The sequence below is a fragment of the Lipotes vexillifer genome, unplaced genomic scaffold, assembly GCF_000442215.2.
Source record: "Lipotes vexillifer unplaced genomic scaffold, Lipotes_vexillifer_v1.1 scaffold584, whole genome shotgun sequence".
NCBI classification, from domain to species: Eukaryota; Metazoa; Chordata; class Mammalia; order Artiodactyla; family Lipotidae; genus Lipotes; species Lipotes vexillifer.
The window spans coordinates 866,508-879,276 of record NW_006783036.1 but is presented as its reverse complement, the minus strand read 5'-3'; the positions used below and the strand labels follow the sequence as shown (position 1 = coordinate 879,276).

At 65.7% G+C, this 12,769-nt stretch overlaps 1 protein-coding gene across 1 annotated transcript in view; it reads left to right on the top strand.

The window, feature by feature from the left end:
* Positions 1-12,769, top strand: part of ASPG (asparaginase) — a 26,351-nt gene that overhangs the window by 1,367 nt on the left and 12,215 nt on the right. Inside the window, exons 2-7 of the mRNA XM_007455655.1 lie at positions 3,716-3,824; positions 4,453-4,564; positions 6,130-6,255; positions 7,762-7,845; positions 8,456-8,582; positions 11,973-12,085. Of these exons, the coding sequence (XP_007455717.1) occupies positions 3,716-3,824; positions 4,453-4,564; positions 6,130-6,255; positions 7,762-7,845; positions 8,456-8,582; positions 11,973-12,085 (671 nt within the window). The remainder of the gene's footprint in view (positions 1-3,715; positions 3,825-4,452; positions 4,565-6,129; positions 6,256-7,761; positions 7,846-8,455; positions 8,583-11,972; positions 12,086-12,769) is intronic.

The window sequence follows — 12,769 nt, the reverse complement described above, 5'->3', positions numbered from 1 at the left end:
GCCCCCGGGCTGCTGGGGAGTCTGCCCTGTGCTGCCCCAGGGCTGGGGCAGAGAGCAGGGAGTGGCTGGCCCTGTCTGCATCCCTGGACTGTCTGGGGCCCTGGCCCACCCCTGTCGCTGCCCCTCCAGGCTTGGCATCTGGCCAACTGTGATTGCTGAGATTCCATTGAGCTCGACTCATTGTTCTCCAGGGTCCAGGCTGCAGGGGCAAGGTGGACTCTGACCTGGATCCCACCTGCACTGCGTCGTGTCCCCTCACAGCTCCCCACCTCCCCGGGGCCCCTTAGGCTCACTTTCCCAGGCGCTGCATTTTCCAGAGAGGATGTAAACTCCCACGTTTGTAAGGTGACCTGGAGACTGACTCTAGAAAGTTGGGGTGTGGTGGGAGCGCCTTACAGACAGGCAGGAGTCATCCAAGAGACCTCAGGACAGCACCCCAGGCTGGGGACGGAGCCAGATGGATGGAGGAGCCGGGCCTGGGCCCGGTGGGCCGCCGTTCTCTGCCGGCCTCTGCCCCCTCTGAGCCCAGCTAGGGGCTGGGGGCTGGGGGGACGCAGACACTCCAGGCCCTTCCTGCCCGGGGAATTCTGATCCGGAGGGCGGAGGGCATCAATGATTAACTCGCCTGGCACTGCTGATGTGGGCTCTGGCCCACGAGGGGGCGGTGAAGGCCGGCCACAGCAAAGCTGTTTGGATTGTCGCTGTTGGGAGCCTTTCTGCGCCTGCTGGTAAACAGCGGCCTGCAGGGCACTCGGCGCCCCACACGTGGGCTCTGCCAAAGGTCAGGATGCTGGGGGGAGGGCAGAGGCCGTGGCAGCTAGGGACACCCCTCACCCATCCCCTCTCTGAGTTCGGGGAAGATGTCACTGGTCAAGGGACATCGTGAATCCCAAATCAGCCGATAACCCCAAGCCCAAGGCCGAGCAGCATCACGGCTGAGGAGCCCTGACGCCCTGAGCGTCCCTCGTGGGCCTGGCTCCTGGCGGGCGTAGCAGGGTGAGTAGAGCCTCGGAGCCTGGCAGCTGAAGGTGCCAGGACATCCCAGGAGGCCACCGGAGGGCCTGGCAGCCAAGCCTCCTCTGGAGGGGTGATGTCCATGGCTTCTTGTGCCCTTGGCCTAGACCCCCTTCCTGAGCGAGTTGCCACACGTTCACAAGTTCACTGTTTTATAGCCTGAGCTGTCCTGGGACGGCCCTTACAGATGAGTGTGTCTCGTGGAGCCACTGCCAGTGACTCAGCTCCCTGCCTGCACGGGCTGGGGACAAGGCCCGGGCAGGGCGGCTTCTGCTTTTGTAGGGCCTGAAGCTTGGGGGCCTGTGCTAAGAAAGAGACTACAATTTACAAAATCAGAATTAGATGAGAAAGCAGGTGTTTATTTATTTGTTTGTTTGTTTCGTTGTCGTTAGTTTTTTTGGCTGCACCGCGCAGCACGTGGGATCTTAGTTCCCCGACCAGGGCTCGAACCCATGCCCCCTGTGGTGGAGGCTTAACCACTGGATTGCCAGGGAAGTCCCCTTGTTTTTGTTTTTTTGGGGGGACATGTGTTTATTTAGAATGACGAAGGAAATCACAACAAACTGCTAGTTCTTAAAAGCCAAGAACATTACAAATCCCAGAAAAATATTTTTTGTTCGTTGACTTCCTGACCCTCCCTCAAGGCTGTTTTCCCCAACACTTTTGGCTGCTTCGTGTAATGATGTGTCGGCAGAATTTTGCACAGAGCGAATAGAACAGAAGGAGAGTTTAGCCTTCTCTTCGGCTGGTTTTGCCTGTCCACCCACACGCTCCCCAGGCGGGGACACCAGGGTCTGGGCCGTGTGGGGCTCGCTGGCCCTGCACCTTCCTGCCGCCCCGAGGCGTGGGGTGTCCCCGGAAGCCAGTGTCCCACCGTCCACTAGCAATAGCCTCGCTCTGGGTTGAGGTGACCGTGCACATCACCTGCCCCGTCAGTGGATTCCCCAGGTTTACATGGACACCCCAGTGCCACCCACTGGGAGGGCAGCTAGAGTGAAGAGTGGCGTGCCGGCTTCCTGCGGCTGCCCTGACGCATGACCACAAACGGGGGCCTAGAGCAGCAGAAGCATGTCTCGAGAGATGCTCCATCACTGCAGGCCGGTGTGTTCGTGTCTCTGCTCTGTCCTTACCCGGCCTTCTCTGGGTGTCAACTCTCTTCTGCATCTGTCTTACAAGAGTGCGAGTGGTGGCACTCAGCACCCACCCGCATAAGCCAGCATCATCTCATCATCCCAGGACCCTAACTCAATCACGGCCTCAAAGACTTTGCATTTCAGGTCCTGGAGGTCAGGAGGGGACACCTTTGAGGGCCTGACGCAGAAGGGTGGGCGGCTCTGAGCCTCCCTCAATGCCCAGGGTCTGGAGTTCAGGCCTCCTTGCCGTCAGGGCTGGCGAGTCCAGACCTTTGTGGAGGCAGGTGTGTGTCCTGGTCACACTCCAGGCATCTCGGGAGGGTGGCCGGGCTGGCAGTCACACACGGATGTCCCCTCTGTCTACTGAGCCCCGTCACTCCTGCAGCAAAGCATATGGAGCCCCTAAAGGGCGCTTCCTGGGTTGGGGGGGGCTGTTCAAGGTGCTCCCCCTTGGGTCTCCTTCTCTGCCTGGGGAGACAGCACCACGAACATCCTTGGGCCAACATAACTGTGTTTACTGGGGGTTGGCAAGAGCTGGGCCTGGGATTTACTTGGGGCAGTTTATTACGCAGCAGCAGGAGACTGATACACCGGGCAAAGGGTGAAGGCTGGGAGCAATGTCGTCGCCCAGGGTGACCACTGACTCTGGTCCTGAAGGTCTTACATGTTTCAGCCAAGGGTGCTTCTCGAGGGGGGACCCTGCTGTTCTCGCCTCTGTGTCCAGGTGTTCGACATAGCCAGGCGCGTGGGAGACGCCCAACTGAACCTCAGTGAGGGGTGCATATGCCCGGAGAAGTTTAGCCGACTTGACCAAGGTCACGGAGCTTGCAGGAAGCAGGGTGGGGCAAAAAGCCAGGGCCCCAGTGCAAAGATTCTTCTGGGAGCCTTTGCTGAGGAGTTGTTTGTTTCCAGGAAACACTTGTGACTTCTCAGGGTTCTCTTAGAACACACACCATTTCTGCCCAGTGCCTCCTTAGATGCATGTTTCTGGACATGGAGGCTGCAGGCAGAGGGCCTGGGCTGGACCCTGAAGGTGTCACACACAGTCCAGGTAGGGAGAAACGGTAACGGGGAGCGTGTGGGAATGGCACCAGCATCTGGACATCAAGGAGGGCTTCCTGGAAGTGGTATCCTGAGCTGGGTGAGAAGCGGAAAGGAGTGGAGGACTTCCAGGCAGAGCCAGCAGCGTGCCCATGGGCAGAGCGGTGTGGACGTTCTGGGCAGTGGGGGAAGACGAGTGGGCACGTGTGTCCGAGTTGCGAGAGGGCCGGGGCCCCCTGAGCCTCGGTGGCGGAGGCCTGGAGCTGTCTGGGTGAGAGTAGCAGTCCTGACACGGGGCAGCTGCCCATCCTTGCCAGGGCCCGGGGCAGCTGCAGGCCCGTCTGCCCAGCCTCTGACTTCCCTGAGGGCCAGAGCTCACCCAGCCAGCTCCCAGCCCCCCACCCCTGCCGGGGCCAGGGCCCCAGTGAGGAGGGAGGGGCCGGAGGCGGAGGGGGTGTGTGTGTGGAGGGGGGCGGTGCTGGTGGTGGCCACCAGCCTCTGACCCCGCTTCCCTGCCCCACTCGCAGTGCTCGTCCCCGGCAAGGGCCTGGCCGCCGTTCTGAGGACACTGCCCATGTTCCACGATGAGGGGCACGCCCAGGCCTGTGGCCTCCCCGAGGACACCTTAGTGCTGCCGTGAGTGTCGGCTCCTCGGGGGTCCCGGGCAGGGACGATGGCCAGCTGTCATGGGGTGGGGGGCATCCTGAGACTGGCGCGTGCCGGGCTGTGGCTTCTTAGTGTGTCCATGGCGAGCTGCTAGACGATGCTTCCCCACGGGCTCCCACTTCGATGGCTCTAGAACTGACCACAGCCCCCTTTCAAGTGAGCCCCGTGGGGACTCAAGCCCGTGAGGAGAGGCAAGGGCTGGCCCCAGGTGCCCCGCCTGGTGAAGGTCCCTCTGTTTCCCAGCTCGTGGCCCAGGCTGCCCGCTGCTCTTCGCTGCTGGCCGGCTGAGCCGGGAGTTGCCCTCCCGGTCGCTGACCTCCCTCCTGCCAGCAGCCCTCCTCCCAGGGTCGCTCTGGCTCACCGAGGGGAGGGGACACTGCTCTGGAGCAACCTGGCCTGGCCTGTCCTTGGCCCCTCCCGGGACCACTGTCCTTGCTCCTGGGGCCTCGAGTGGAAGGGAGCTGGTGGGGATGCAGAGCCCACGGCCACGGCCCTGGGTGCGGGGGCCCGGCTGGGCAGAAGGGAACGGGGCCGCCGAGCGAGCGGGCGGGTGGGCGCAGAGCACGAGCCTGCTGTCCACCTCCTGCAGGCCTGCCAGCCCCGCCTGCCCCGACCAGAGGGTCATGTACACGGTGCTGGAGTGCCAGCCTCTCTTTGACTCCAGCGACATGACCATCACTGAGTGGGTTCAGATCGCCCAGACCATCGAGGTGAGGTGACGGGGGAGTGTGGGCGGGGCTGGGGCCAGGGGCCCAGTGGGTGGCACCTCAGCTGCAAGGCTCCCAAGGCCCGTTTAGCTGCACCCGTGAGGGTGGGCATCGAGGGCCACGTCCGCTTTCCTGGCGAGGAAGTGGCCTGGGTGGCCGTCTCGATTTTTTCATTCAGTCAGTTTGTCCCCGTCAGTATCCTGGGCTGAGACGCGCACTGCAGACTTCATGCCTGACCCACCCCTGCCCCATCCACCCGTGCCCACGCCCACCCTAGACCGTATAGTCTTCGTGGATTTAGGGCCCACAGGAGGGCACGGAGCCGGCAAGGGCCTCGTGGTTTACACACAGCGTGGACGCCTTACCTGCAGCCCGAGCCGCCCTCCATCAGCTTTCCTCCCTGTGCTGCCCCTGCCACCAGCACCAGCCCCTATTCCTGCCCAAGCCTGGCCCCCGCCAGGCCCATTTCTCACCTTCCTCCCTTAAGACAGCCCGCTCCCCACAGAGAGGCTTGTCACACAGCCTGCCCCTTCCTTGCAGCTGGGCGCTGGCCCCAGTTCCACACTTGTCTCGTTCTGCTGGGGCAGAACGGCTTCCAGGGCCTCACCCCTCTCACGGTGAGAGCCTGGGACCGCGTGAGGCCCTGGGCCCGGCCCTTGTGTCTCTGAATGTCCGTAGCCGTGATCTGGGGCAGTCTCCCTGCTCTGTGGCCAGCAGCATCCTACAGTTGGGGCCTGACCGCTTCTCTGACCGCCTAGGGCTGCTGTCCTGGCTGCAGAGGCCAGCCATGCGCAGATTCACTGTGTGGCCAGCAGAGGGCGCCCCAGCCTGCCACGTGGCTCGGCTCCCCTGCAGCTACGGGCCCAGCCTGGCTTGGTCTTTCAATGGGCCACGAGAGATGGTCCCCTGAGGTCCCCTTGTCTCCCGGGACTGTGCCCCTCGCAACCACAGCCCAGGCCAGCTGCCCACTGATGCCCAGACTTGGCTGCCCGCTAGGAGGTGGTGGCCGGGGGTGCATCCCTGCAGAGGTGGCCTGTGTGCCTGGAGGCACCTTCCCCATGTCCGCCTGTCGGCATCCTTCCCACCTCCCACGTCACAGCTGGCTCCCAGCACTGGCTGTGCCTTGTGTCCGCGCCTGGCCCTCCCACTGGACCGAGAGGCTGGCGGGCTTGCTCACCCCTCAGCCCCTGCTGCCCCAGGGGCAGTGGTCACTGAGCAAGGGGCCCTCCAGGAGCACCGAGCTGACCAGTGTGCTCAGGCATTGCACGGGGGGGCCTTCCCATCCTCAGATAAGAGTGTTCAGAGACCCCGATCTGAGTTCTCCCGTGGGCGAGGGGTGTCGCGGGGAGGCCCGGGAGGACGGGAGGAGGCTGTCCTGGGCGCTAGGAGAGCACGGGCGCCGGGACTCCAGGCAGAAGCTCCATTTCCCGTGGGCTTCCCCGGCCAGCGGTGGCCCGGGTCCCACTGGCACCTCCCCGGGTCCCTACAGCTGTATGTGGTGCCCTTACCTTCCTTTTCCTGGTGGCCCCGAAGGCCAGGCCTGCCTGAGCTCGCCGCCCCTCCTGCAGAGACACTACGGGCAGTACCATGGCTTTGTGGTCATCCATGGCACCGACACCATGGCCTTCGCCGCCTCCGTGCTCTCCTTCATGCTGGAAAACCTGCAGAAAACTGTCATCCTCACTGGTGCTCAGGTAACAACCCAGGCTGCCCAGTGGGCATAAGGTCTGGGCCTTCCTGAGGCCACAGGGCAGTTCAGCGCTGCTGGGGGCCCAGGTGCGTCCCTGGGCTCCCTGCTCGGTCCGGCAGCTCCCCGAGCTGGTTCCTGCTCTGCCTGAGCCGGCCAGCGCTGGTCAGTGCCCTGGTCCTGCTTGGTGCCAGCCCTGCCACCCTGGGGCTGGGTCCACAGCCTGCTGCCGGCCTTGTCCAGCTGCCCTCCTTTTGTCGCTGTCGTCCTCTTCCCACTGTGGTTCCCACCGATGCCATCCCTGGGCACCTGGGCACATGCTACCCCCTCCTCTCTCACCCCGACCCAGCACAACCCCCAAAGCCAACAGGTGGAATATTCTAGAAAACTGCTGGATTTGAAGGTGGGTGGTGGGGGAAGCCTGGACCCCCATCAGGGCCTGCGTCAGAGGCTGCCTGCGGTGGCGCCATGGGGCCAGCCCTCCCCAAGGCCCTGGAGAGCCTTCCCCGGGGTCAGAGGTCGGGAAATCACGTTGCCAGGTGCTGACCCGGCTGCCTGCCCTGCTCTGTCCATGGTCCCCGCGGGTGTCACAGTGGGGCGACCCTACTCAGGGGAGGCCCAGGGCCGCACCGCACACACCCCACTGCTGCCAAGCACGTCCCACTCAGAGCTCGAGTGGAGGGATGGGGTGCAGGCTGACCCTGGCCCTTCCCAGACCCTCCTGAGCCCCTGGTTGTAGGTCGCCATCAGGCGTCTCCCAAGGGACGAAGGGCAGGGTTTTGAGCACTGCCGGCCCCGGGAAGGATCATGCTTGTGCCTTTCTAACCCCCGCGCCGGCCCTAACGAAGCGTGCCTGTTATAACGCAGGGGAGACTGAGGCTCAAGGCGCGGGGCTGCTGGCCCACTGCCACGCCCCTCCTGAGGACCCAGGACTGTGGCCCCAGGCCAGGGCTCGTCCTCTGGAGACCCTGAGCCCACCCCTGCCCAGCCGGCCCGTCTGCACACCCCGCAGCCGTCCAGCCCTTTGTTGCCTTCCTGGGCAGGAGTGGTGGGGATCTGGGTTCGGGTCAGAGTCAGCCCTGGGGGCATTGGCTCTCACGTAGACACGGGAGCAGGTCTGGGACCCGGTGCTCGGAGGCCCCGCGTGAGGCTTCTGGCCATCGCGTCCACCCACGGTCAGCTCCTGGCCACCCGGTCCAGAACTGGCCGGGGCAGTGAGGGAGCAGGGCCTCTGTGCCCCGGGGCCACGGAGCTGGGCTGGGCAGTGGCGGGTCCCTGGGCAGGAGCCCATCCGGCCGGCCTCCGGCAGCGGGCACTGGGGCCTGCGGGGAGCAGAGGGTGCTGGGGTGTGGGCCAGACTGGCATGGCCAGCAGGTGCAGCTCCCCGAGCAGCGATCCTCACCGACCCGAGCCTGCCTGCCCCCTCTCCTGGACCCCTGCCCGGGCTCCGCATTGGGTCCCTCCTACGCTGCCTGAGCCTCAGCCCCTCTCCTCTCCGTGGCCTCTCCCCCAGGTGCCCATCCACGCCCTGTGGAACGACGGCCGTGAGAACCTGCTGGGTGCCCTGCTGCTGGCTGGCCAGTACGTGATCCCCGAGGTACCTCCTCCTGCCTCCTTCCTGCGGCTCCTGGGAACCCAGGCCCGGGGCTCGGGGTGTGGTGCTCAGGGGGACACACGGGGGCGCGTCTGGAAGGGTTTAAAGATTTGTCTTTCCCCTTGAACGTGAAGTATACAGTAGAGAAAATGGGAAAATAAGAGAAGAGGCGGCAGGAAACAGTCACTGCCTCTCGCCCCCCGAGACGCCTGCTGCTGGCAGCGTGATGGATTTCTCCGGGTCACGTACATATATGTGTGGTTCACGTATATTTGTCTCATGCCTGTGATACGGTGTACGTTTGTTTACACCGCGTGCACACGTGCGTGCGCGTCCCCGTCAGTACGTCGGACGCGCGTGGTTTTGGGGCGCAGTCTTCCTCCTCATCTTCCCCGGCCACGTGGTGACGCAGGGAGACGTTTACAAGATCCCCCCTCACATCCCAGGGGACGGGGAGAGGAGCCCTGGGAGGGGGCCGCCTGCCCTGGGGAGGGGCTTCACGGAACGCCGTCAGGGCCCGTCTCACTGCCGAGGTGCCCAGCCCACCCCACGGGAACAGCTCCTGAGCAGGGCGGGGGCTCCCCGGCGCTGAGCCGCTCCCCGCCCCCCGCAGGTCTGCCTGTTCTTCCAGAACCAGCTGTTTCGGGGCAACCGAGTGACCAAGGTGGACACGCGCAGGTTTGCGGCCTTCTGCTCCCCCAACCTGCCCCCTCTGGCCACCGTGGGCGCGGATGTCACAAGTAAGCGAGCGGGGGTCACGTCGCGTCATGGCGTGCAGGGAGCTGCTGCGGGGACTGTGCGGGGCCTCCTGGGTGGGAGCGCACGGCTCGGGGTTCTGCCCTGGGCTGCGGAGAAGCCGGGGGCCAGGGGCCGCTGCTCAGAGCGGGGAGGCCCCAGCAGGTAACCCCGGCTTGGAGCCGGGGGGGCCATCCCGGGCGGGGCCAAGTTTGGGCGATCAGCCTCCTGTGCCTTTCCTCGGCCACGTGGCCCCGGGCCCAAGAGTCCCTCGGTGATGGTCAGTGGCTCTGCCACTCGCCTCGGCCTCCCGGGGACGTGGTTCTGGTAGTGTGACCTCGTCCTGGGGACTTTCAGGGGTGTTTCAGGCCGCCCAGCCCCCGTCGTGGGGTTGCCCGACGCCTCCCGTGGGTGGTGGACCCTGAGCCCTCCCCCCGGGGGACCCCCGACGCTGGCCCTGCTGAGGAGCCGTCTCCAGCCCAGTCCTCGGCGAGCACCACTGGGTTGGTACTCAGGCCTCACCCGACTCAGCCGCCCTCATGGTCGTAGAGATTCTCTCCACCCAGGATGTCCGCTCTCCTGTGTGTCTCCGGGGCCTCCCGGCCCCGCTCCGGGTCCGCCGTGGGCATGGCCAGCCCCTCTGTGAGGTGGCGTGACGGCTTCGCTCCGGTGGCCTTGCTGTCCGCCTGGCCCCTGCCGTCTACATGCTGCTCCCTCACCCCCCGCCCCCCGTGTCTCCTCCTGTGCCTTCGAGACGTGGGCATCCAGGCGTGGTGGCGGGCAGGACCTCTGCCAGGTGGTTATGGGGCTACAGCAGGAGGAGGGAAGGACCATGCAGGGAGGCATTGCGACCCCGAGCCCTGACTTCATTCTGGGGGTCTTACCCTGCATTTCCCGCCCCCTGCCCACCCACCCTGCTTGCTGGAGTGGCCTCGGGGGTTGGTAAGGCCCAGAACGGTCAGTGCGTCTAAGGTGTGTATAGCACGCCTGGGTTCTCGGGGCCAGAGTCGGGAAGGCTTCCTGGAGGAGGTGGCCCATGTGCTGGTGCTGGCAGATGGATCGCTTCCTTGCTGTGGTGAGCAGTGGCGCTCAGCCCCTCCTGCCCTGGTGCCAGCAGCTGAGGAAAGAGGAGTGGGCGGCCGCTGTGCAGGCCTGCCTCCCCCGTGGGGGCTGAGTCACACCTTCTCTGGGGCTCAGAGGGGAGCTCCCAGGACGCAGCCCCCTGGCAGGTGCGGAGTTCACCCTGGATCCCCAGGCCCCTACCTGTGCCACGCCAAGCCCGCGCCGGCCTTGAGGTGCAGGGCATGCTGGTGCAGGCTGGGCCGGGCGGCTGGCCCTGAGAGGAGAGGCCGCCCTTGGACCCCCAAGCCTGTGATCCCAGGAGGATTGTGTCCTCCCAGCCAGAGTGCCCGTGTGGCGTGTGAGGGCCCCGGGCTGGTACCGGCATCTGGTGCTGAGAAACACTAGCCTCTGCCCAGGGTGTGCCCGGCGGGGCCCCTGGGGAGGCGGGGAGCTGGGGGCTGCCACCAGCACTGGGGCGGCCGGCGCCCTCTCACTGATTTTTGTTGCGTTTTCCCTCCCCTCTGTGAGGCCGTCACAGACGAGGGGCTTGGGGCTCGGGGTGGGGAGCTGTGCCGGGTGAGGAGGCGTGCACGGCGGGGGGTGGGGAGTGGGTGCTGGCACCGCCCTTCCCTGAGTGGGTGAGGCACGTGTGGTCACACTGGGCCTCCAGGAGCCCCAGGTCCTCGCTGTGCAGAAGCCCTGGCCCCAGGGAGGGGGAGTCAGGCCGACAGGCTCGGGCCAGCGGGGTCCCGGCAGCTGAAGGGGACGCGGGACCCAGTGTCCCACCTGTGCACGTGGGCTCCGCTGCGTGGCCCTGCGGTGGCACTGTTAGGACCAAGCAGGGACGGTGGTCCTCACACCACCTTCCCTCCTCTCGGCCCCTCTGCGCATGGGGACAGCGGTCCCCTGGTGTCCAGTAGGCCCAGGTGGAAGGACTTGGGGTCCCATGGGCTCTGAGGGGGATGGGCTGGCCGGGCGGGGCGGCGCGGGCCTGCTCTGTCTCTGTAAACCCCCCTCTGCAGCCATAACTCCTGGCTGGTAGTCTCGCTCCCACCCGCTGCCGTCTCATCTGCTCGCCCAGCTGGGGCCAGGGCCCGAAATTGAAGGACGCCTCTGGCTGCTGACGGATGCTGCGGCCGCCCTCCTCCCAAGCCCATCCCCCAGAGCCCTCGCGTCTCCCACCCTCCCAGCTCCCTGTGAAAGGGCAGCATGTGTCTGGAATGTTCCTCAGTTTATTATCATATGAGAATTGCTCTGGTGGAAACAGCAGGAGGCCCGCAGGCTTGCATCCCCCTCTACGGGACCGGGGTGGCGGAGGAGCCCTGGGCGGGGGTCCTGGAACCCGCATTCCCCTCCGGGCTCTGCACTTGACCCTGGGCCGCCTTGGGCAAGGCCCTTTCCCTCCCTGGGCCTCAGTTTCCCTGGGCTGGACAACGGGGCCTCCTTGGTACCTGCTCCCTCAGCCCGGCCTCAGCCTGCTCGAGGCTGCCATGTGCGAGGGGCCGAGAGAATGGGACCCTGGGCTCGGTGCTGGGCTCCTGAGGGTCGAAGGCCAGGCCTGCCGCCCAGACGCCTGCCCCCTGCCCATGGCTGGCGCAGAAGGCCTGGGAGGCCTCTGGTGAGTTGGTCCCCGCAGAGCAGCAGCCTTTAGACCCACGGAGAGCCTGATCCTCTGGGGAGTTCTCGGCATGGCCGGCACTGACCCCACGGAGCTGCCCCCTTCACTCTCCACGGGGCTCAGGAGCCACCCTGGGCGTGGAGAGCGGGCTGGGCTCACGTTAGGCCTCTGAGACTTTGGGGTCAATGAGATGGAAGTTTTCTTTCCCCAAAGGTTAGGGATCCAGAAGACTCATTCATTCATTCATTCACTGACTTGCTGGGCCGTGGGCCAGGTCGGTGCCCAGTAAGGGGCTCGTGAGGCTGGCTGGTCAGAGGATGCCGCCCTGACTGCTCCTGGGACCCAGGATTGCAGATTCCTGGTGCTCCCCCAGCTCTGCCCCGTCTGCTGTGCTTCTTGCCGTTGCACGTGCCGTGCCCTCTGCCTGGAAGGCCCTTCCTCCACCTGCCCTCTCCCCTCTCCTGCACTGGCGTGGCCTGCTGGGCTCTGGAGGCCTCCGTCCCTGCAGGGTCCTCTTCATCCCCTGGACCCCACGCCCGCCACGGGGGCTGGCTCAGGCTGGAGCTGCGCCCTTCGCCTGAGCGAGCTGGGAGAGGGGGCAGGGGACGGGGCTCCGGAGGCACCAGACAGAGGCCGGGGGGGCCGGGGAGGCTGGGCCGGGGCCGTGGCCTGCAGATGGCCGGAAGGTGTGCATTCCGTCCCTCTGTCCTCACAGTCAACTGGGAGCTGGTGCGGAAGGTCCGTGGGCAGGGCCGGCTGGTGGTGCACAGCAGCATGGAGCACAACGTGGGCCTGCTGCGCCTCTACCCCGGGATCCCCGCCACCCTGGTAGGGACCCCGGCTCAGGTCTCGCGGTGCCTGCCTCCTGTACCCCCTCCCCTCCCCACTTTCATGTCACTGGGACCTGCACGCCCTCCGCTGCATTCTCAGCCCGTTCACCTTATTTGTGACCTGGGCTTGTCCCCGTGGACATCACAGCACCGGGTTCCGAGGGCTCCTCTGAGGCTGATGGAGTGTGGCCCTGGACTCTGCTCTTTCTTGTGGCCGCTCTGGTGGTCCCTGCCGTCCACTCCTTGGCCACCAGCTGTTCCTGGGGCGGACATGGCGCCTGCCTCCGTCCTGCCCAGTGAGTCAGGCCCAGACGCTGGGCTGCCAGTTGGATGGCGGGGTCTCTGGGCATCGCTGGCACTGAGTGCGGGGCTGCAGGGGCTCAGACATGCTTCAGTGCTGTGGCCGGCGGGGCACTGCAGCCCTCTCTTCTCCCCGACACACGTGGCTCCCCAGCTGTGTCGCTATACCTGGGGTGGCCTGGCAGCGGGCTGCCTTTAACCTCTGGGCCACAGTCTGAACTGGAGCCTGCTCCCCTCCCAGCGTGCTGGGGACAGACGGGGCAGAGCCGCGTTGGGACCAGAAGGGGTTTGCTGGAGGCGCGCTCCAGTGAGGGCTGCCCTCGAAGATGAGGGTCGTCCCAGGGGCTGCTGGCCGGATCCCACGCACGGGTTTCACGTCGTG